The sequence below is a fragment of the Phyllopteryx taeniolatus genome, chromosome 15 (assembly GCF_024500385.1).
Source record: "Phyllopteryx taeniolatus isolate TA_2022b chromosome 15, UOR_Ptae_1.2, whole genome shotgun sequence".
Lineage (NCBI taxonomy): Eukaryota > Metazoa > Chordata > Actinopteri > Syngnathiformes > Syngnathidae > Phyllopteryx > Phyllopteryx taeniolatus.
This window is the reverse complement of record NC_084516.1, coordinates 17632799-17657413: the sequence shown is the minus strand read 5'-3', so window position 1 is coordinate 17657413 and position 24615 is coordinate 17632799. Positions and strand designations below refer to the sequence as shown.

General features: G+C 41.4%; 1 protein-coding gene across 6 annotated transcripts; it reads right to left on the bottom strand.

Moving 5' to 3' along the window:
- Window positions 1–614: 614 nt before the first annotated feature.
- golga2 (golgin A2) lies at window positions 615–24615 on the bottom strand. 6 transcript variants are annotated; one of them, XM_061799910.1, is made up of 28 exons: window positions 24493–24615; window positions 20794–20946; window positions 19202–19270; window positions 18576–18719; window positions 18015–18061; window positions 17716–17779; window positions 17563–17622; window positions 17251–17331; window positions 16826–16864; window positions 16674–16736; window positions 13130–13223; window positions 12940–13046; window positions 12752–12810; window positions 12491–12632; window positions 11395–11484; window positions 11166–11273; window positions 10803–10890; window positions 10266–10408; window positions 9973–10191; window positions 8914–9027; window positions 7128–7352; window positions 6950–7049; window positions 6745–6836; window positions 6060–6288; window positions 5612–5776; window positions 5428–5534; window positions 5176–5365; window positions 615–2332 (listed from the first exon to the last, which is right to left on the bottom strand). In XM_061799910.1, the coding sequence occupies exons 1-28, from the start codon at window positions 24589–24591 to the stop codon at window positions 2091–2093; spliced, it is 3333 nt and encodes a 1110-aa protein (XP_061655894.1). In that variant the 5' UTR covers window positions 24592–24615; the 3' UTR covers window positions 615–2090. The 6 variants fall into 6 exon arrangements, with proteins under 6 accessions (XP_061655894.1, XP_061655895.1, XP_061655897.1 ...); XM_061799911.1 differs by having other exon boundaries at window positions 10266–10405; window positions 24493–24610; XM_061799913.1 differs by lacking the exon at window positions 17251–17331 and having other exon boundaries at window positions 24493–24610.

Sequence of the window (24615 nt, the reverse complement as noted above, 5' to 3'; positions counted from 1 at the left end):
TGTGTACATATATATATATACATATATACATACATATACACATATATATACACATTTATATGTATATATATATATGTATATATATATATACACACACACACACATTTATGTGTGTGTATACTTTTGCATAGGATAATCGACGTTTTACATAAACGTAACTCAGGCTTTAAATAATAAAATGACAAATTTGGGGCTGCATGGTGAAATAGTGGAATTTCTGCCTCACAGTTCTGAGGTTGTATTTGAAAATTAGCTACGGCCTTCACATCAAAAATTAAAGTACAATTTTGTACAGACAAAAAAAAGAGAATCCTTTATTCAGCCTCAGTGGAGAAATTCAACAGCTTCATCAGTACATGGTAAAACTGCACACTGGTAGATTACCAAATGACTTTTTTTGAGGAAACAAACTAGTAAAGCGACGGACTGACATGGCAGCAAATTGAAAACAGGGATCAAGGCGCTCAGTGTCTGGCATTATTTAAAATATTCAAACATACATTTTGTAATGAATCAAATTTGATTGTTTTTAATAATGATTCCACGTAATGGCGTTATTTTTCTTAAACATAGATCTAAGCACATTTTGAAATAGAAAATAAAATGCATACAAATGTTGCTCAATCAGTTTTATTCAGTAGGGGGGGATCAAAGCAAACACATCAGTACACTTCCTTTTGCAAGATTTCTACTTTGACATCCAAAACTGATTGGTTGAGTCACTAAATCATTCCAAATAATAATAAATAATATACATCCTCTCTCTTTTAGTCTTTCTTTGTATTAAATCTCAGCCTGTCAGCCACTAACCATCAGCTTTGCACATACACGCCCAGCCACAAATATACAATATGATACACACTTACAATATATACACCCCACCTTGTATGATCCCTGCTCTCCCTCTCCTCCTTGTTTTCAATCACAAAGTAACAGTGTAGAGATACCACCCTTTCAGGGGTGTCCAAACGTTTTACTTTGAGGTGCCATACAGAAAAATTGCAGGATACAAGGGCCACCTCGAAATTCTTCAACTTCAATTCACTTCATTTATTAAACAAGCTAAAAATCAATCCATCGCACAATGATATAGTTTTATAGATATTGCAGCACTCAGCAGATCGCCACATTCAGAACTAAAACAGGCACAATCTGTAGTAAGATGACCATTTGTGGAGTAAACCATATTTGCTTCTCACAAGGCATTAACTTGATTCACCAACATGGAGAAATGTTACAACTTAGCATATCTAGAAAATCGCTATATAAAAACAATTCATTATTGTTATTATTAGTAGTAGTAGTCCTCGTCGTAGTTGTCAGGGGCGCCACAACCCATGGGGGATGTAGGTTTTGCAGACCTCCATTTTTTTGCCACCCACACTTTTCATCCTGCCACCCACACTGTTTTGTTTGTGTGTATGTATATACTGAGGGCCTCTTTATATATAAAAAAAAAATAAAAAAAATAAAAATAAAATAATAATTAAATAAAATGTAAAAAAAAAAAAATGGACGGTGAGTTGCAAAGCACCCCGGTCTGTAGTTTGGACACCCCTGATATAGTTCCTTGGATCACTCCCAAAGAACAAAGACATCAACTGGTGGCGTATTTGGAAGGACAGTAACAGAATGAACCAATGAAAAGATGAGACACAACGAAGTGATGCAACTTCAAAGCAAGAAATGCTACTTCCTTTGACAGGGGGAAGGGTCTGGCTGCCCAGTACAACAGAAGCAATACAGTTAATGGTAGATTACACACACAATTTTGGCAAATTTGGCGCAAAGGTTTAGTAACTATAACACTTCCATCTATCCTACTTATTTCTTTCAAAATGGCACCCTCAGCTGTAAAGGCGTCATAGGATCCATCATCGCAAAGCTTTGTACAAACCGTTTTAGTGCAATTAACATCTATTATCTCATCAACGATATAAACTTACGCATCAGACTCCGCCTTGCACACGCACACTCCAGTTTTTGATAAGTAGTACATTCAAACGTGATGTGTCACAAGTAAGGAGACGTGAGGCCCTGTTATTGCACTTGAGCGTACGTTAACTATATGGAGGAGCAGCGTTGCGGTCTCACACCACCAGGATCTTGACCTCGTCTTGCTCGTCGGGACGGTAGAAGAAGGGGATGCAGGGATTCTCGCCCATGAAGGGGGGCAGCCGCGGTGGCCCCTGCGGGTTCTGGATCTCCTGCAGCAGTTGCATGATCTGGCGCGCCGTGCCGTCCTCCTTGGGCTCAGCGGGGGGCGAGGGGTCAGGCGAGGGGGCTTCCTGGCTGGCGGTGGGCTCAGAAAGAGGGATGATCTCCATGGCTTCTACGACACAGAATGCGCATCAGAGTCATGTGTGCAAGCCCCTTGGAATGGGGAAAGGAACAATAATAACCAGATAATATGTACAACAACAACAAGGTAATATTCCACCTTCAGCAGTACAATGTTCCCTGCATGTTTGCAATTCACATGTACGCAGATTTCTTTCGGGCAACCTATTCTCCACTATTTGCTGAAAAACAGCTTTTGTGTTTTGTGCCATCTTGTGGCATCTTGGTGCCAAGCAACAATGTTAAAGTGAGTGGAAGACCTTCATAGAGACAAGTAGTGCTTTGCTACCATCTTCTCGCATCTATAGGCAATTCTAAACATTTCTGGTAAGGGTGGGGGCACCAATTACTCGCAGATTTTTGTTACGGGGGAAACTCTACTATTACAGCATTTCTGTGTAAAGCCCCTTTTACACCGTCTGTGAAAGCCGGCAATTCTTTTATTTTTTTTTTATTTTTTATAACCCATGTCACTGTTCCGTATAAATGGCACCAACATGGAACTGGGCGGCCCGAGTCTATCTGGCAATTTTGTATCTTCTGGGGTACTAGCAGACCTGTAACCGAGGTGAGATACAGTAGCACGTGTGTTTTATGCTCCATGTAAAAGAGAGCATTTATGCCTTTTTCATGTGTCACCATTCTGCATAAACCGCACGAACATGGAATGGGGGATCCCGCCCATGGCCCGCTGCACACCGAGCAACTCCACTGACAAATTGTAGTCAGTGACTCAAACTCACATACGTACCATCTCGTTGCAAGTTGTCTTCTAGTTTACAGTGTCTTTAATCATGTAAAGCACATTGAGTTATACTGTGTATGAAATACACTATATAAATGCATTTGCCTTGCAACAACAAATTTGTGAAGCCTTGCGTTCTTATTGGGAAGCAACATTTTGAGCGGCCACATTTTATTGAACCACAAACAACAAGGTGCGATTGTCAGAGAAAATGTTAATTGCCGTAGCCGCTACAGTTCTATTACAATCATACAAAGAGAGGAAACAGGCGAGAATAAAGGCGAATGTGTGGCCATTTCAGAGGCTGTTAACATTGTTAACGGAGACTCTCACGCTTCGCTTTTTAGCCCCAGGCACATATTAAAACCATAGTTCCAACGGCCAGCTGAAACCTGAAAGTGTAATTTTGGATGTGAAAGATCATGTGATACAAAATGGCATTTCTTATTGGGTGTTAAATCATGACGCCGTTCACCTGCGATTCAAATTTCGAATCGCAGCAAATTTAGTTGCCGACGGTCGGAAAATCATGACAACTTCAGATTATGAGGCAGTTTAGCCGTCTCGCTGGTTGTGCGGTGGGCTTCAATGACGCGGCCAAACCCGAGTGATCTGTCGCGCAGTGTAAAAAAAACTGGACCTATAATAAGCGCTGTATCATTCAGCGGCGCGCTGGTCGCTACTCGCCAGTGGCCACACAGCTGCTGTTGCATAGGTTCGTGACAGTATATGATTTTTTTTACCAAACTTATTCGCCTACGACACCAAAAATAGTTCATATCCACGGTAAATTAGCATATGATCACCAGCATTTGCTGCAATTACGACCATCCAGTGACCGAGTTCGTAACTACGACACCCCAAGACCTACAAAGCAGGAACCAACACTCGCCCGGCAATCTTCGCCCAGCCTGAAATTAAAATGTCTTTAAATAAACAATGAAAAATATTATTATTTAAATATCTTAGAAGTGATTGCAGGTACATTTATAGCTGGCATCTCATCTCAATCTCAATGTACTTATGTATAGTGACAATAAAAAGGCATTCAATATACGATATTCATAAGAAGGGGGTCCCGCTCCAGCTTTCCATCTGTTTGGGGGTCCTTGGTCAGGTAATTTTTTTAAAGACTCCTGATTCAAACCATTTAAAAAATATATATTAGTTATCGGTATTGCTACCGGCTTAAAGAAGCAGCAGGTTATCACTTGGAAATTGTCGCAGAAATGCACGAGTGCAGTCAATGAATGGAGCCAACACTCTCTGAATTATCCACACGCTCTCCTGTTGTTTCTCGCCCGTTTCCTCGCATTGCAATATTACAGGTACAGCTGCAAGGGCAAACCACTTCTTCCTTGACAATCGCGCCATGGTGTTTGCGGTTTCGAGAAAATAAAATAAAAAACAAAAAGAATACAGTAAATGTGGCGCCTCAACACTGATAATAACACCTGGGGTCGCAGTTTTTCCACTGCAGCAAGTTGATTACACTGGGTTACAAAAAATATTTTTGTAGTAACAGCTGTCTTAAGTTTTTTTCAACTGATTTAGAACAATTCGGCATCGCTGAATCTGAAAATGACATCCGTTTCTCTTGTTCAGGTCAGGTTTTTATGCCAAGTTGTTAATAGTTTATTAATCAAATGTTAAAAACTTTGCTGACTGTAAATTGAACAGTAGACATTGATGAAAGTAAGTTCCTGTCAATTTAACGTTACGTCGTCATTTTTCAAAATTCAGGGCAGGAAACTCTGTTTCTTTGAATGTCTAAAGCAAAAATAACTGTACACGTAAAAAAATAAACATCTAGCCATAGTTAAAAAAGACAAGCTGAAAAGCAAAACTATTTATTTATTTTTTTTACATGATTGTTGATCGGGGGGTATGTCGAAATTTGACATGTAGTTGTCCCAAAAAAGGTTTCATACACCCCACATGACAGCGCAGAAATTATGCAATTGTTTTTAATGAAAACAATGTTGCAATTGAAATTATGCAACTGATTGTGCTATTATCCCGCTTTGCTGGGATTTGTATAAAAGGTTACTTTCTTGTTACCAACCGGACATTACCTTGCCCATGCTCACCTGCTTCGCTACCAGCATTGAGGTCGTCACCGAGTGCATGTTCTTTGGGGTGACGGTGGTCGTTGCCAACAGGAAGGAGGTCGGGGTTCGCAGAGGCCACGCCGCCCACTGCACCGGCGTATCTGCTGTACCAGTCATTCCGCTCAGCCACCAGCCTCATGACCAGGTCCTGCAGCTCTGCCAGCTTTGCCTGGTGGACAGGAAGTTATGTAGGATGTGTGGTCATTCTCAAGGAGACATTCTCCTCAGTACCTTCATCTCCTCTTTGTCCTGAGCTAGCATGCTGATGTAATGCTCCTTCTCCTGGTGCTTCTGCTTCATGATGGCCCTCTGGCTCTGGTACAGGGCAATGTACTCTCCTGAAAATTAAAGTTGAGCAAGTTTTAGCATCATCTTGCGTCACACGTTCACAGCAGAAACAATCCTCCCTCCTCACCGATGGTGTCTGTCTCGCCGGACAGCTGGATGCAGCGGTGCTCCAGCTCCTCCACGCGCTCCTTCAGATCGGCCTTCTCCTGCATGAGCGAAGTGAACCGCTGCTGGAGTTTCTCCATTGCCGTCTGTAACGCTTGATGAACTTCCACTGGTACTCCTCCTCTTTCTGGGCACAGTGGTTCATTCTCCACATTAGCACACTTAAAGATATAGTAGGACATTTTTAAACAAAACGGCTCTCGACAGCCCTGGCAGACTTTTTTGGGGGTGGTGGGTGTGGTCCTGTCTCTGCTGTTCATGCTGGCCCCATCTACTGCAGGATATGTCACTAGGCAAGAACAATTTTGCTGTACCATGACAAATACTGTGTGTGATTCCCGGAAGTCACTTTTATGTAATTTTCCCCCTTACAACAAACAATCATACTATACGAATGCCTCTTTTCTCACCTGAATGTTGGAGATGGTGTTCACAGTGACTATTTTGGCCCTGAGTGTGCTGATGATCATGATGGCGATCGTGATCATGATGCCCACGGTGGCTGTGCTGCTCGAGGCTGAGAGCCACAGCAGCCTGGTGCTTTGCGGCCATGTGGAGTCGGTGCTCCTCACTCAGCTGCCTCCTGGCCTCGTCTCGCTGCGCCTCCAACCCGGCCAACGCACCGCGGATGAACTCTTCCTGCGGAGGTGGTGGAATCGGTCACCAAATCAAATACAAGCAAACTGACACTACATTCAGTATAAATGGACCTTATGCATGGGCAAGGCATTAAGAATGTCAACTACACACCAATTAAAAACAAGGTAAACATAAATTGGTTCTGAGGCTGCAACAGATTAATTCTATGGTTCGTGATAAGGGTCTCAGAACTCGTTAATTTCGTGAACAGTGAACACTGTATAGATATTTAACCAACTAATTGATTGTTATGCATTTCCTATGTAAATTCAATGTGTCGCAGACACAAAGTCAAGGAGGTTTCGGAAATCATTTGAAATCCTAAAGTAGTGTTTCAAGTATTTGGCCTCTCACATTTCTTACACTATTAGAAAAACAGGAGAGATTAAGCACATTTTACTGCCAAATTTAAACAAATAAAACAGAGGAGGAGAAGAAGGAAAACATTGTTCTCACCATTTCTTTCTGGCTCTCAAAGTCTTGCGGGATGACAATGGCGGATGATTCAGCAATGCTCTCTTGAGGCAACTGGCTTTCCACTCCGTCTCCTGAGCAACAGGATGACAAATCGAAGATGTTACTATACCTTTACACAGATGTCTGATATTAATAAAACACCTGGAGGGCATTTTGAAATGGCAGTGAGAAGTATGAGACAAACCTTCATCTCTGGGTGCCAAGCGTAGAGCTGAACTGTTGAGCAGCTCCCTCACCTCAGCCTTCAAATGTTCATTATCTTTCGCCAAATGATCCAAATGCTCCTGAATGGCGATAAAAGGGACAGTTGTTTTTTTTCATGATTCCACCAGAGAAGACGTGCAAGGTACATGCTTACATACCTGTGCTCGCTTCAGTTCATTCTGGCTGACTTCCAGCTGAGCGCGGCCCTGGGACTCATCATGCTGCAGCCGGTCCATGAGCTGGCTCTGCGTGAAATACTGCTGGTTGAGCTGCTCCCTCTCGGAGGCCAGCGCCTGGTAGGCGCCGCTGTACTGCTGCAGGTGGGCCGCCACCTGGTCCCTCTGCTCGGCCAGACCTTGAGCCTCCTTGTATTTCTCTTCCAGCTGGTGGCAAGAGAAAGCAGAAATTAGCACAACCATATGTAATAAAAATTTGGTATGGAGAGAGAAAAAAAACAAAACAAAAAAAAACAATGTAGGGCAGTGATTCCCAACCACTGTTCCACAGCACATTAGTGTGCAGTGACAGTGACACACGTTATCCAGTTTCACTTAATTCATTTTATAATTATTTTGTATTTACCACAAATAATGTATCTTTGCCTATCTATGCCAGCGAAGTATGGTGATAAGCAGAATAATTTAATGCTCCTCCACTAGATGGCAGAATGTACAATTAACCGGTGTAACCAACTGTTGCCATTCAAGATAGACGAGCTTTGTCTTCAACAAAACTGGCCCATATCACAGTGCATTTGTGAGTAAATTGAGGAAAAACCATTATTTCATTGTCTAGATAGTCTCTCACAAAAGTGAATTCACCCCTGACAATAAAAAAAAGATATGGTGCATTCATATTTTCTTAGGACAACACTGATGTGAAGTAGTCATTGTACAGATGGTATAACAATGTAAATTTACTGTTGGCTCAAAATAACACAGCCATTAATGTCTAAAGCGATGGAAACAAAAGTGAGCGCACCCCTAAGTGAAAGTATCCAAACGTACCGAAGCAGTTTTGATGGCTCCATTGCCTCATTTGCTAGCCTGCCGTGAACTATCACACAGAGCGGGTTGCGTGTGCGAGTTGGCAAAAAAAAATTTAACCTCAAGTAGGACTGCGTATCAGCAGATATTGTCTCTTAATCACACCTTGTTTCCTGAAAGTGGTAAGATCTGTCTCATTATTTAGCCTTTGCAACTTTTCAAAGCTTTCCAAACACATTTTTTTTTAAACTTGTTTTTTTGATTGTGGGCTTACGTTTTCCCCATATCGTGTAACTGAGATAAGAGCGATGACAGAGACACTGGCGGATACATATTATTTTCAAAATAAAGCTTCTTAGACTGACGATCAATAAAATATTTTTGGATCAGTCGCTCTGTGTGGCCCAATATTAAATGGCCAGCAACCCCGTACTGGTCTGCTGGCGCCAGTGATTGGAGAACCTTGGCCATCTTTATCAAAGGCCACAATTAATTTTTTCATTTTTTGCCATGATGGCACATGAGAGAGTGGAAGAGTGATAACACCAAATTTCATATACCTGCTCCCCATTCATACCTGCAACCTTGTAACATTAAGGAGGCACATGCCGAAGGGGAGGACAAATGGCTAATTGTGCCCATTTTGGAAATGTTCACTTCGGGGTACACTCATTTTTGTTGCCACCGGTTTAGACATTAATGGCTGTGACTTAGGGAACAGTAATAGAAGCTGTACACTGACGACTTACATTGGTGAAAAGTGTCATTTGTTCAGTGTTTCCCCATGAAAAAATATAATGAAATGTTTAAAAAAATGTGAGGTGTACTTAATCTTGTGAGATACTGTACAGTACCTTTTGTGACATGTTGTTCGGTTGTGTGCCATGAAATTTTTCTGATGGAAAGTTTGTAGCTTGGCTGACTAAAGGTTGGGAAACACTGACGTAGAAGACCGAACCTGCTCCTTGACGTTGTGCAGCTGCTCTTGAAGCTCGCCCATCTTGCGCGCAAGTTCCTTCTTAACATGCTGCTCAGACTGCATGGCGGTGGTCAGCTCCATGTTCTCATTTGTCTGCACAGATTAAGAAATAAACATTTTACATTAAAAGGTAGAAATCTCTCACCTAAATGAATACTTTATTTCTCTTTTCAATATTAAAGCTAGAGTGTGTAAATTTGTTTTGTTTAAAAAAATGTTTTTAAAAAACCCTATTAGTGGATAGGACACAATTCTGATTAAGCCTATCAACTACTCTAACAACCTTCTGTATTTTTCAGTATTTGATTGTTCATATTTCCTGTCAACCGACATTCCCACGCTGATCCTCTAAGTGGCGAACCAAAAATAACGTAGTGGAAATGACGGCTTTTACCTAGTGATGGGTGGCCCCTGGTCTCACATTTGTAAAAAGCTCACTATTTACCTTTAACTATTTTGCATTTCTGTTGAGGAAAATATTCATACAATAATTACTGTGTAAACAAAAACAATCATTTCCGCAAATGAACAGAACATGTCTTTCGAAGAACCCCTTAGCTGCAAAACAAGATGCCTGACGTATAATACATGCACCAAATAATATATGCACGCGGCAATAATAGGGAATGACTCCCCCCGTTTGCATTGTAGTGCCTGGGATATTTCTGTCTGATAGCTTCATCACAAATGCAGACAGGCTTCGATGTGAATTGAAAACAACTGTTGCGGACAAACTCCACACATTACCCAGAGGAACCCTTAGCTGCCCAACAAGGTGCCTGACATAAAATATTTCACATCAAAAAGATGGCTCTGTTGTTGTAATGCAGAATTCCAATCTATGGGGTGATAGAAGTTACACACATAACCTTTAAAAGTAGGATTAAATATAAGTCCAGGGTGTACCATGTCTGTTTCCCAAAGGCAGCAGGGATAGCTTTTCATTTCAACTGCGGACCTTAATAGCGACAAGCGCTTTAGAAAATGGATGAATGGATGACCCAAAAAAAACAACAACAACAACAAAAAAAACCTCACCAATTGAACAAAGCCATTCTGCAGCTCAGCAAGCTGGTCCTTTAGTGTTCGGTTCTGCGTGAGAGCACGGCTGATGGTCGCTTTGTCAGACTGAACTTCTTCCAGCATGCGGCGACGGTTGTCGGCCTCCTGGGCCTGGCTCTCAGCCTGCTCCTCCAGAGTCAACAGACGCGCTTCTTGCTCTGAGCACAGGCGACTCAGCTGCTCATTGTCACGCAGCTATAAGGAGAAACATCAGTCTTAAGACAGTTCAAAACATGTCAGGGAGACAACTACGACATATTGGTGCACACCTGTGACTGGTAATGCGCATCGAGAGAGTCCTTTTCCAGTTGCAAAGTGTTGAGTGCCTCCTGTTGAGCTAATTCCCTCTCTGAAGGGCCTGAGGACTGAGGTTCTGCAGCAGTCTGGTTTTCTCTCTCTTGGGAAAGTACTGCTGGGTAGAGATGGAGCAGAAACAGATTTTGGCTTGTGGAAAAGAACATACACCACAAACGACCGCAGTAGGTGTCTCACTAGAATCCTACACCATGGTCCTTGATTTACAACAGTCATGACATACAACATTTCAAGGTGAAAAAAGGTGTGCGGCGTAAGAATAAGGCCTTTTATTTGAATGTTTTAGAGTTATGGCCGATTTACTGTAATTGACTTTGCTACTGTGTTACCATAGTTTAGTGATTCACTACAGCACATTCAGACTTCCATACACATTCGGGTTACATCGATGCCATGCGAACAGAACTACGGAGTAAACTGAGGACCAACTAATGTTAAAAATCATGATACACAAAATTAAAAAAATTATACAAAAAACATTATTAGTTTACCTGCAGCATTTTTCAGCTCTGTGATTGTACCTTCAAGTTCTTGGACTCGTTCAATGTTTCTGTCCCTCTCCTCTGCAACCAGTGACACCTTCAAGAGGGGCACATACATTTGTCGCACAAAGGCATTTGTACAGTGAACCCCACATATTTGCAGTTCGGCATTTACGAATTCGCACAATTGCTGATTTAATTTGGAACCTCCAATAGTCACCGGAAATCTCATCTATTCACTATTTTTGTCCACAGGTCAATACAATAAAATGATTAGCCAGCACACTCAAGAACGGCCATAGCAATCACTATGAAACACCTGGCAACTTTGGTTAGTGCACAATGTCTCCTTTAAATCTCTGCGTGGTTTACTTGTGTTAAAAGTTGCTCTGTTTTGTCTTTCCAAATGCGGCCCCCCTCCTGGATCTGCTCTGCATAATAGTCCCTCTCTGTCTTCAGCTGGGCAACCGACTCCATCAGCTAGAGGATAAATGACAACAAGGCATTAAAAGTTTAATTTGTTGCAAAGGGAAAGCAGCAATTTCTATAAAACTTTTTATAGGTGTCAACACAACAAATAATCAGTGTTTGCAGCCAGCACCTGGTGATTGTGCACTTCTATCTGTTGCTTTTCTTCCAGCAGTAACTGGATCTGCTGGTTGGCACTACTTGGGTCCGACTGGGTGGAGCACTGGGCCAACAAAGAAAAACAACAACGGAGATGTGTAAAACACTAATACACAGAAACAAAGCTCCAATCCAGGACCATGGTCACATATACACATATACAAGTATTGGCTCATCTGCCTTGACTCACATATGATGTTAAGTGATGTCCGATTCTAAATCATTATGGTTTAATATGATGTTGGTCTATCCTTTGCAGCTATAACAGCTCCAACTCTTATGGGAAGGCTTTCAACAAGGTTTAAGATTGAGTTTATGGGAATTGTTGCCCATTACTCCATATTTGTGAGGTCACACACTGATGTTGGACAAGACGGCCTGGCTCACTGTCCACTCGAAATCAACCAAAAAGTTGAGGGCAGGACTCTGTGCAGGCCAGTCAAGTTCATCCATACCAAATTCTCTCATCCATGTCTTTGTGGAACTTGCTTTGTGCACTGGTGCACAGACATGCTGGAACAGGAAGGTGTAATCCCCAAACTGACTGTCCAAAATCTTTTGCTATGCTGAAGGATTCAGAGTTCCTTTCACTAGAGCTCAGGGGCTAATATTTTGGACATTTCCAAGTCTGTGGGAACAGTTTGGAGATGGCCCCTTCCTGTTCCATCATGACTGTGCATCAGTGTAGAAATCAAGGTTCATAAAGACACGGATGTGAGAGTTTGATGTGGATGAACGTGACTGGCCTGCACAATTCTGACCTCAACCCCTAAAGAACACTTTTGGATGAATTAGAGCAGAGACTGAGAGCCAGGGCTTCTCGTTCAACATAGTGTGCAACCTCACAAATGCACGTCTGGAAAAATGGTCATAAATTCCCATAAACACACTCCTGAAACTTGTGGAAACCCATTCCAGAAGGGTTTAAGATTCTATAATTGCAGAGGGTGGACCGATGTCATATTAAACCATACGGATTAAGAATGGGATGTCACATAAATTCTTATCTATACGAGTCAAGGCAGGTGAGCAAATACTTTTGGCAATATAGTGCATATACGTAAATAGACCTGCTGCAACATGAGGTCGGTGATCTCAAGCCTCTTGTGGAGATCCTCCACCTCCAGCCGCAATGCTCCAGTCTCTTGCGCTCTCTGCCTCAGCTGCTCTGACAGCTCCGAGCTCTGCTGTTTGGACTCGTCGCTCAAATTGCTACAAACAAATGAAAAAACCAAAAACTGTGTGCGGCTTTTAATTTTATTGGTGGTCTTTTATGATGAATAGACAAAAAACTAGATATGCTGAGAAGACAAACACACAATGTGACTTACTTTTGTCTAAATACCTCTAGCCTCAGGGCATCTCTCTCTTTTTCTAACTCTTTGTTGTGCTGGAGAAAAAAACGATAGAGAAGAAGAAAGAAATAAGTCACGAAGCTTTCTGGGAAGCAAAGCATTTGTTATTATCTATTTTTTTATGCTGCTCCACATCCGCTTTGACCTCTCTCTATGTTTCCCACCTTTTCAAACTGTTTCTGTTGTGTCGATACTGAGGAAAGCGTTCTCTCCAGCTCCGACACCCTCTGCTTTGTTGACTGCAGTCGACTATTCAGCTCCTCTGCCTCCCCTGGACACACAAGAAAGTTTCAAGGAAAAGGACTTGTGACTCGGGATCATTTTTATGACAGAACAATATTGAAACACACCCACCTGCTTTCTGCCGTGCGGCCTGTTGTGTGTACTGTAGTGCGGTCTGTAGCTCAGATTTCTCCGACACCAATATGGCAATGGTTTGAATGTGAACCTTGGGAGATCAAATAAATACATTTATTTATAAATTTATAAATACAGCGTTTTGCCTGATTCTCCCTAATTCAATCACAGTTTTTGCAATGTAATTACACTTGAATCTTGCCAGGCCAACTCACTAAATTAATGCTTATCTGTATAGTTATGGCATATACAAACTCTGCAATTCCTCATGTAGGCCAGTTTATTCATTTAACTGCAGAGAATACCCGGAATCGAATAATAATAATACTTTTAATTAAAAATACAATCCCAATCGCTAAATATTTTTAGGTTAATGTTGAACTGTTTAGAGCTTTTGCTCCAGAATGCTTTCCCTTTAAAGGTCAGATGACAAATGTCAAATTCATATTTGCATTGTTTATACGTTATGTAATACATGCATGTAACTTCCAGCAACTTTTCAACTATAGTGTAGCTGAAAATAAGTTTGTTTTTTTTAACGCATATTGATCCTTCCCCGAACATACCCGAAGCTCAAGACACCGGGGTATGGTTACTCTATCCACAGCAAGGACTACAGGAAGTGACGTTGCAATTGACAAACACAGCGCGCTACACTCTATACCCATTGGCGACCAATGTGTTAGAATATGAGGAGGAGGAAGATTTCGACATACAGGAGCAAACAACTGAACTTGGCATCGTCAAACCGTACATGTGTGAGCCGATTAGGAGGTCGGAACCTCACAGTGACGACGACGAGCAGCCAAGTAGCAGCTGTACAACAGAAAAAGAGAGTGACCACTTGGTCGATGTGACGGTATGTCAAAAGCATGTCTTTTTATACAGTCATGGCTAGAAATAGCAGGGGTGCCAACATTTTTGAGCACGACTATAAATATTATAGATTCAGATATGTTTCAGTGACACGGCACAAGCTTTTACATAGTATGCAGTATTCCTATATAATGTGTGCCCCTCGACCAAATAGTTTTATAACACGGCGCACAGGAAGCCTTTGCCGTGTCTGTTGTCATATAGGCAAAAGTACAGACGACAGTACTGAAAAGTACTTCAGTGGGTATTTTTCCCTACTGTCCAGTGCATAATAACCATAATAGATTCGTAGGTTTATACAAGGAAATCCTCACCTCGTCTGTGCCGCTTCGCCGCTGCACCGTGGCGGCCACAAGATTTTGTTCTCTTGCTGGCGGTTGAGGTCAAAATAGTTGGGACCGCAGCTGGTTTCAGCCTCTGCCTAACTACACCTGTGTATCCAATGCTTTCTGCTAAATGTTTCTCAAAACACGATGGTTCGAAGTGATCAGCACAGAGTTTGAAATGCTTGCTAGGCAACCATACCTGCCCACGCTTCTTCCCCTGTCGATTCACTTTGCCTATCCACTCGTCACGCATTCCTTTTTCATTTGGAAAGCCAAAAAAGCTTTTGCCAAGTCCTGAACCATTTTTAAAAACCAAATGCCACACAATAAACCATCGTGACATCGCTAAACCATACGATAAAAAATATACAAGGACGGAACAACTGCATGGAACAATAGCACACAACGGCGAATGAACAGGCTGTTTGGTCCGTGTTACGTCACAACGCTGGATGCAAAAAGCAGAAGGCGCATTCTGAATCATATTTATTGATTTAACTGCTGTATAGCTGCTATATAATCACTTTGAAATGGCAGATGTGGTTTGTAAAAGGGTTCTAGAGTTATCAAGAACATTTTGTACATCTTTGTCCTCTGACCTTTAAACTGAAGCGCAAACCTCAGCTTTACAGAGATGCCTTGTCTACTCTGCAGGCAGTGTGTGCAGTAGTAATGAAGTCTATAATGAAACATACTAATATTGTTAATATCAGTCATTGTAAAGGTAATGACAGCCACCCAACAGCAATAAACATTACCGGAGGCATTTATTTGAGTTAGTGTTTAAGTGGACAACACTACATTACTATTTAAAGAAATAAGCTATATACAGGTATGTGCCAAAAAATATGAATAATGAGGGAAAGTCCATTTATTGCAATAATTAGGTTCAAAAAGTGAAACTTATCTTGGTTCACCACACACAAAGTTAAATATTTCAAGCCTTTATTTGTTTCAATTTTGATGATTATGGCAGAAAGACAAAAAAATAAACAAATCCAGTACTTCACAAAATTTGAATAAAATGACAAACACCTTAGGCTCCGTGTCCCAATCTTGTCAGGTAATTAACGCATAACACCTACAGAGGTTTTCCTCAGCCTTAAATGGTCCGAGTCTGGTTTAGTACACTTCAGAATCATGGGGAACACAGCTGACTACAGTTTTGCAGAAAACCATCATTGACACCCTCCATAAGGAGAAAAGGTCTCAACAAGAAATTGCAAAAGAAGCTGGATGCTCACAGAGCACTGTATCAAAGTACATTGTGTAACAGAGTGTTAAGAGGAAGGGGAAAATGTGGCAGGAAAAGGTGCACAAGTGACAGGGATGACCGCAGCCTTGAGAGGACTGTCAAGCAATGGCGATTCAGAAATCTGGGGGAGCTTCATAAGGTGTGGACTGAAGATGGTGTCTGTGCATCAAGAACCACCACATACAGATGTCTGCATGACATGGGATACAGCTGTAGAATTCCATGTGTCAAGCCACTCCTGAACCAAAAACTACATCAGAAGCATATGTGCTGGGCTAAGGAGAAAAAGTAATGGTCTGTTGCCCAGTGGTCCAAATCCTCTTTTCAGATGAAAGTCAATTTTGCATTTCATTTGGAAATCAAGGTCCCAGAGTCTGGAGGAAAACTGGAGAAGCACAAAAGTCAAGCTGATTGAAGTCCAGTGTGAATTTTCCACAGTAAGTAATGGTTTGGGGAGCCATGTTATTTGCTGGTGTGGCTCCATTGTCTTTTATCAGGTCCACAGTCAATGCAGCTGTCTACCAGGAAATTTTAGAGCACTTCATACTTCCCGCTGCCAACGATTTTATTTTCCAGCAGGATTTGGCACCTAGCCACAAAGCCAAAACTACCGATACCTGGTTTAATAGCAATGGAATAACAGTATTTGATTGGCCAGCAAACTTGCCTGACTTGAACCCCATTGAAAATGTATGTTGTCAAGAGGGAGATGAGGGAACAGAAACCCCGAAATGCAGACGATCTGAAGGATCAAAGCAACTTGGGCTACAACAACACCTGAACTGTGCTAAAGGCTGATCACCTCCATGCCATGACGCTTTGCTGCTGTAGTTAATGCAAAAGGAAGCCAAACACTGAGGGCATATTACTTTGATACACTTCAGAAGGCCAACATTTCTGTGTTTAAGATCCTTTTTGGTTGGTCACATGAAATATTCTAATTTTGTGAAATACTGGATTTGTGTTTTGTGAACTAATATAACATACAAGTTTCACGTTGAAACAAAAAGCTTTTGGCACATACCTGTAGTATTTCATGGTACTTCAAAGTTTTAATTCACATATCAAGAGTAGCAAATATTACCTGTAGCTGCTCCCGCATGGCTCCCTGCTCTATGGAAAACTTTTGCTCAAATTCCTTTCGCTCCTAAATGAACAGAAATTCAAATGAATGTCATGAATGTCCAGAAGGGAGAGAAGCATAAGGAGGGAAGATGAACAGGGGGAAAAAAAGACCTTCTGCAGCTGATCTGCAAGCTCCTGAGATTGTTGTGCCTGAGAAAGCAAAAGAACACAAGCTATCATCGCTGCAGCGTGACACGATTCCACCCTTGCATAGTAGCCTAAAAAGATGATGTTCATTGTCAGAACATCAAGTATTTGGTCATTTTTGTTGAGCTAAACATACAACCTTCCAGCTAGTGTTTGGGATGTGAGTTCTTCTCTTATCAGGCTATTCAAATAGCTTTGTACAATTTTGTTACAATTTGCAGAAATGCATTCAGTAGATAATATAATCTGGGTGGGGGGAGGGGGTTGAATGACTTACATGCATGGGTAATCATTTTAGTGAGAATACTTAATGTGGCGTGCCATAAAGGTGACATGCAACACGGTTCGTGCACTATAGCATTCACAGACTAACACACACAGCTTCTTACCAGCTGGTCAAGCTTGGTATTGAGCTGAGAGTTTGTTAAGGTGCTGGACTCCAGGGCAGCAGACAGCTCCTGGTTCCGACTCTACCGTGTACACATGCATCCAGGAAAGGGGGGAAAAAATTGGAAGAGAAAAATAACGTGTTTGTGGAACAAGACAAATAAAAAGGTTTCGATGGGGAAGGAGAAACATTTCTAAATGATTATCACGAGGGCAAACAACAGCATATTCAGGTGAGGTTTATAAAAAAAAAAATAAAAAAATAAAAAAGCGACACATGGAGTGTGTGGAAATTAATGAGCATTTCGTCATACGTCCAATTCTCTCTCGCCGACAGACGGGGCAAAGTCACCATTCACATGTGCAGCAGAGGACTGAAATCACAAAATGAATTAACCATTTTTTTTTTTTTTTAATTCTCATGTATTAAGTACGATTTGTATTCATCAGAGGTTGTAGCAACGTACTTCAGAGACCAGGCCGTTCAGTTGCTGAGAGAGCTGTCGCAGGCTCTCTGTGGAAGACAGTGGTCTGCAGGATAACACACATACAATTATGCACATAATTACAAAAAATATGCACTTTTCTTCTGCATGTCCTGCTCAAAATGGCCAAAGAAAAACCCTATTCGCTGCCATAACTGTTATTTACTGTTTCTGTCTTTAGTGTTTTAGTACTTCAGCTTGAGAACACCCCATCACCACAATGTTGTGTGATATTTTTCTTCATGTACCACTGTAAGGTTGAGTGAAATAAGCCAACCTACCTATTCTCCTCTGCTAAACTCTCATTGCCATTGGTGTCAGGGTAGTCCTGCAGTGAGACAAAAGACCAGAAAATGTGAATGTAAGATCAAATAGAAACATCAACAATGAACAAATTCCAAAAATAGAACACTCAATAGACTGTATGCAAATGTTTGACTGGTGGGCTTCCGTATAAAATCTAAACCAGACAAACTATTTCTGGTTGTCATCGTCTCTTCAGATTTCTAGCTATGTATCTGCTAATCAACACTACGCTCCCGAAGGAAAATGAAAAAGTTCAAGTTTCAGTGAACAAGAGAACCTACTGTCGAGCATTACTGTGTGTCTTTGTGTCAGGCTTCTGGTAAGTATAACAGCACTCTTTAGTTTTTGTTTCCGTTTTCCGCAAATGAGAAGTTTTGACAATTAATCCAACGAACCAAACCGATCAAAACCGAACTTTTGGCGCAAACAAACGTACGAACAGCAACTAATATATAACCTTACCGTAAGTAAATCCGTACAAGCTATCGAATCGCATGGCAGAGACAAGCTAGGAATTGAGTTGGAGTGAGACACACCTGCAGCATGTCAGTGTGGTGGCCGACACTCTGGAGGTTAGTAGTGGTGTTAGTGCTAGTAGTGTTAGTCAGGGATGAGTGTGGGTCAAGCTCGCCCCTTGGCGAGGGACCCGAGGACCCGATGGTCTCCATGTCGGCTACGGTCTGAGGTGGCATGAACACAAGAGAATACACAAGTTTTTAGGACAGTTAGGACCAAAAAAAGCAACACAGAGGAATTTACATGCGTTTATGTGCACTGACAACACACTATTCGTATAATGAATGACAATGACACACGAAGCACTTTGCCAGCCTACTTTTCAGACAAGCTTGCATTGTGGAGCCTGGTCAAAATACAGTCATGCCACATGCTCTACCCATCCAAACTGTTCCATTTACAGCAAGCACACTTTATGAAATGCTGAGCAACAGTAGTAGCAAGGGAAAAAAATAATGTAAATGCACCATTTTCTCAAGACCTACAGCTGGGCATGTGCTCTATTCGTCTTGTGAAAAAACTTAAGGGCACTTCGTTAAATAAGGCACTCAGGTTATCAATCATAAATAAGACATGAAGAGGAGGAGGAGGACACAGATGTTAGGAAAGCATGAAAAATGCACACACAAGGAGAGATAGAGCTCACCTGACTTTTGCCATATGCAGGTAGGATTAGGCCATTGCTTTGACTAAGTGCTTTGAGAATATTGTCAAACTATAGATACGAGGGAGACATGGAAGGGAAGAGAAGGAAATCTTTAGAAGAGAGTGAAAAACAAGAGCAAAGATTAGAAGGCAGACATTTTAAGGATTCCCCACAGGAAGTTGTCTGCAAAAAATGGGTAAAAATAGGATGCCTAGCTATCAAAGGTTGCTACATACAACGTTACAGGCAGCAACTAAAAAGTTATCATCTCATATAATCAACTTCAATAAGGTACGCTGAGAGTAATGGTGGGGGAAAAAACAGATGTGAACTTGGTTTGAGAATCATCAGGAAAAAAAATGGATGGCCTTTGGCCATTGTTGTCAAATCTGCTATTGCTGTTTGCTGTCAGTGTCATACTGCTCATCTGCCTCAAATTTTAGAAACCCTGGGAGTCATCAAAAACAAAACAGGCCAGGCAAGCTTTCTCTGGATCTTAGGGGGAACACACTCTGTTTCAGAAGGCCGGTCAACCTCCGAATTTGAAACAATTTAAAATGATCTGATAAGAAATACTTTGGTCCATGTTCCACCTGTTGTCATTATCTATACAGGCAATAGTTTATGTAATCTCTTTTAACATTTTAAAATAATATTCAGGAATGTCAAATCTTAACTCAGATGACAAAGTTGTAATGCAAAGGTCACGTAATTTCACTTTTTAAACATTCTTAAAGGACTTAATAAATGTTGAGAACATTGGCACTTATTACATCGGTCTGGACTTAAAAATGATGTCTGCAGAAAAAAGTTTTCTGAAGAAATATTTGATTTTCAGCTAGATTTTAGCCCACCCACATTTTGGATATGTCAGCCTGCCACGTAAGAGCAGGAGCAGATTACATTGTTTCATTGAGCTTCTATGTATTCTGCAGTGTAATTGTTGCCTATATTGAGTCTGGTTGTTTTTGTTTTTTTAATACAATAATGAGTGAAAATTGTGACTGTGAAACCTGTTGGAAGGCTTGTTGTTTTTTAAAAAAAAAATACAAAAAAAAAATGAAATGCCTCCTTGAGGAAAGACGATATAGCCACGGCCACTTATGACATGCGTTATATGGCTTTATGTCCAAAAACGCTGGCCAAACTTTACCAAAATTACATTCCAGTACATTCCTATTAATGTCCACGTTACACCTCTGAAACTATCAGAATCATCGGCCCAATATTTAAGACTTTATGGACCAAAACGTTTTCCTCTCCCTAGCTTAATACATGCTTTGGTATATATTATTCTTCTCTTAACAATACTCAATGCTGCGCCAACTTTGGCAATCATCATCGGAAAAGAAAGAAAAATCCAAATAAAAAGCAAAACACACAACCAAATTGAATCCTGTGTGTGTAGATGGTTATAACTCGTGTGTGACTTTAGAGGCATATGTTTTCACACAAAAACTTTGTACTAGCGGGATTCAACTTCAGGGGTTCGACCTTTCTGCATTTCACCATGTGACCTCACCAGAGGACATGAACAAATGTAAAGTAGTTCATCTTTAAAAACAGAAGAGACGCTGCTTGACCAGGCTTACATTGTCTGGAGAGTTTCTGTCAATCGAGGATGGATCGTACTGGTTGGGTCCCTTGACTTTCCTCTTCTTCTTGGCTCCTGCGCCACCTAAAACTCCTCCTCCTCTTTCTCCTCCAACACTGGTCGGAGAGCTCTTCTGCTGGAACTCCTTCAGCTGAGCCACACACAGAAAAAAAACAGAAGATAGGTGAGTGACAATTATTTAAAATGAACATGTTACCCTTGCATATTGATATTGTCTGCTATTGAACTGAACTGAACCAGTAGGAACAAAAAACTGTGGGAGCCGATGGGTAAAACAACAACATGGAGCCTGGGGGGGAAAAAACAGCTTGTCACCAAAAATTATTTTGACAAAAACAATGAACAGAATGATTTCTTTAGAAAGTTGACTCACTGAACTCTTCAACACCTATGTCTGAGGAAGGCATGAACTCTCTTTTTGATGAACCATGACACAATGTGAAAAGTGGCCCTATACTGGGGTCCAATCTGTTTTTTAAATATTTGGTAGTAAGAGAACTATCAGGCCGGATGATTTGCCTGCATGTTTATTGAAAACCGGTTTCTCTGAACTGACTGACGCTTGGTGCCCTATTTTAGATAGTTATTAGTCATACTGTTCCTGTGCTGTGGTAAAGGTCTACTAACATTCCAGTCCCCAAAGGTGTCAAGCTCCAGCGAGAATGAGGGTTTCAGACCGGTGACATTAAGATGTGTTATGAAGTATTTTGAGAGTGATTGTTGACATGATCATGACTGTTATCCGCTTCTGTTGTTCTGCAATTTGATTCTGCAGATTTTGATTCTTTGTCCTCGTCTGTTTGTTCAGAAGCTTTCAAGCAGTCAGGTAAACCCTGTCATTATAAAATGTTTCTATTCTCTTTTGACTGACATTTCACAGCAGGTAAATGTCAATGGAACACTCTCCACTATTAAACATTGTAAGGAGGCTCCTCACAGAGCTTTGAGCTCTCCTATCTTATTCAAGCTGCATACTAATGAGTTGAGCAACAGTCGCGGAAAGAATTATATCAAATTCTCTGATTACACTTTTATTTTCAGTTTTTATACTACGGTGACAGCCCCTGTCTATTTCAATGAAATATCCTCTTTGGTTTTGGGTGTGAAATGACGCATCTCTTCATACCACCAAAACCAAGGAAATTATCTTTGAACCCCGACCAGTGCGACAGCATGACCCAATAGTGATCGGCGATAGTCAAATTGAGCAGATTGACGCCTATAAATACAAGGCGTCTCACAAGTGACTATAAACTTTCTGTCTTATATTTCATATCAGGTATCGTTGGGACAGACGAGAAGCCATCAGTTCCGAAGTTCGCCAATTGACTTTGGAGCTGCTTTGGAAAATCGCTGCTTGGCAAGAAGTTTTCTCTCCCCGACTGCAGTTCAGTGCCAGTTTGACAATCATTATGGCCACCACTGAAACTCAGCATCAACAAGGGCTTGATTCAGCAGATGCTTGCTTTAGAGAGTAATAAAGCTTTACCGGTACCGATGCCAGGTTATTCAAAGGCTTCAAGTGGAAGATTATGAAGCTCACCAACCTGAAATCAGTACGGGTTAAGCTTTAGCACTCTCAGATGCATCTGCTGAATCCAGCTTTTGAGGATGCCGAGTCCCACTGCAGCCCTCCAGATAAACTTTTCCTGGCTTTGCGTGATTGCCTGCTGTAGAAGTACAGCGTTTTCTTCAGTGGTAGTGGTAGCTGGCATTCCGCTGCGTGGTTTTTCAACAGATCCTGTTTTGAGAAACTTGCCATGGATCGTGTAAATTGTACCATGTGTTGTATAAGTGACTGCAATAAAGCTTCTCAAACTGGCACTGAACTGCAGTTGGGGACAGAAAAACTTTGTGCTTCCAAAAACTGCAAAGTGTAAGCTGTCAAATGCTGGGCATTCTGATCACTAAATCTTTGAGATGGAATTCTCACGTTGATACATTATGTGCAAAATTGGCTCAAAGACTGCACTTCCTTGGCACACTATGCAGTTTGGTGTGAGTAAAAAGGTTATGACGATTTTTTATAACACTGTCATGAAGTGTCTCATCAGATATGGGATGACAGCATGGTTCGGCTCACTCACAGTACAATGTAAATCAATGATTGTAAAAATAGTGAACTCCGCCATGAAGGTGATTGGTAGGAAACACTATCCTTCTCTACCGTATAATAAAATTTGATCAAACCGTAGGCAACCTGGCTCACAGAATATTAAGAGGATCATTTTAATGTTTTTAACTCAGAGTACGAGCTATTGCCAGAGCAACCAGATACAAAAGAGTGTGCTATATGCTCTCCTTCCTTGAGACCCTAATTACATTGTTTTTAATTATTTCATGGAGGGAATTATTACTCTAGTCTGCTATTTTACCATTTACTTGGTATTGGTGGTTTTATTTACTGGTCTGTAGAACTGTTTTTATAGTGTATAGTAGATATTTACTGGATTGATTTGGTGTTCTTATTACGACCACTGTTTTAGTCTTAATCATATTTTAACATTATTTACCTGCGGTTCTTACTTGATTGTGCCTGTGATTTCTTGTTTTCTGTCTGCCTGGTGTGTTATAAGGTTTGCAGTCGTCCCCAGTTGTGATAGAATGAATGTTAGTGCAGCAATGTTGTAGCGTCCGAAACAAATTTCCCTTTGACATAATAAAGTTCATTCTATCCTATCCTATATAGTGAAGGATCTGATCAGATTGGAAGCTCTAGGATAGAGCTATGCAAACAAGAATGCACCCAACCCTGTCTCAAACATCATTAGATCATGTTTCAAAGGAAGCCAGCCATAAGTAACTCCCAGCCAAAGAGCTTGTCTGTCAGTCAGTCAGTCAGTCTTTGGCTATGTGGCGATTAGCTTGTAGCCAAAAATGATAAAAGTTGCCAATGTGAACTCTACAGGTCTGTAAGTTTGTCATAATGGGTCCACGTAGCAGCAGAAGGCCACAGGGAATTCTGGGAAACCGCTTTCAAAAAGGGACATTTTTAAATATTGCATCTAAGGGGCGAAATGTACCTTTAAGACAGATAATAAATATCACAGTAGCCGTGCTGAGCAGAAGTGGGACAAGTTATTTCCTAAAAGGTAACGTCGCACATTTTAAAAGGCCATATTGTGACGAGAAAACACGCCTAAGCCAAGCACACACCGCGGGACAGGGTAGTGGGCTGTCAGCTGTCAAAACACTCCCCGTCATTCTATGCGGCTGGCTAGAACTTACGACCAACTAAGTAACAATAAGCGGCCCCCAAACACAAAACAGTGACACGCTTGCATTCGTACACCGTTCCCTATTCATTAGTTAGTCTTTTGGCTAACATCTACTTAGCAAAGTTAGCACGTCCCGCTTCCACGGAATACATATTTTAGTTTGTCAGCTAAAAAGCAACTCCAACGCCTTAAACAATAAAATCGCTGACTTTTCAAATAGTGTCGGGTGGTAAAAATGTCACATAGAAGTAAAAGCGGTTTCCACAATTCGAAAAAGTTGATATTAAAAGTAGAGGCCTCAATAAAACCACGGGCTCTCCTGCGCGAGACGACCGAAAGAGGTCGGACGACGTGTAATGGCATGACCATTGCCGCGTTAACACAATTGTGACAAAATAGCACGCAAACAAGAGCCGCTTTCGTGATATCCCACCGAGTGAATTTTTGTTTCATTTTACCTTTTTCTTGGCTGCGGCAAGTTTTATTTGCCTGCTCTGGTCCGCCATCCTGCTGCTGCTGCTGCTGTGGTAGTCAACGGCCCGGACGAACCACGTCATCAGTTTGTTGGAGGTCTGATGGGG

Excerpts from the sequence above, each read along its gene's own strand:
- golga2 (XM_061799910.1), bottom strand. The coding sequence starts at position 24,591 with ATGACGTGGTTCGTCCGGGCCGTTGACTACCACAGCAGCAGCAGCAGC. Across the intron at positions 17,332-17,562 it reads TCGGCGAGAGAGAATTGGAC|AGTCGGAACCAGGAGCTGTC; the intron begins GTATGACGAAAT and ends TGTACACGGTAG. Across the intron at positions 16,865-17,250 it reads ATACCAAGCTTGACCAGCTG|GCACAACAATCTCAGGAGCT; the intron begins GTAAGAAGCTGT and ends TTGCTTTCTCAG.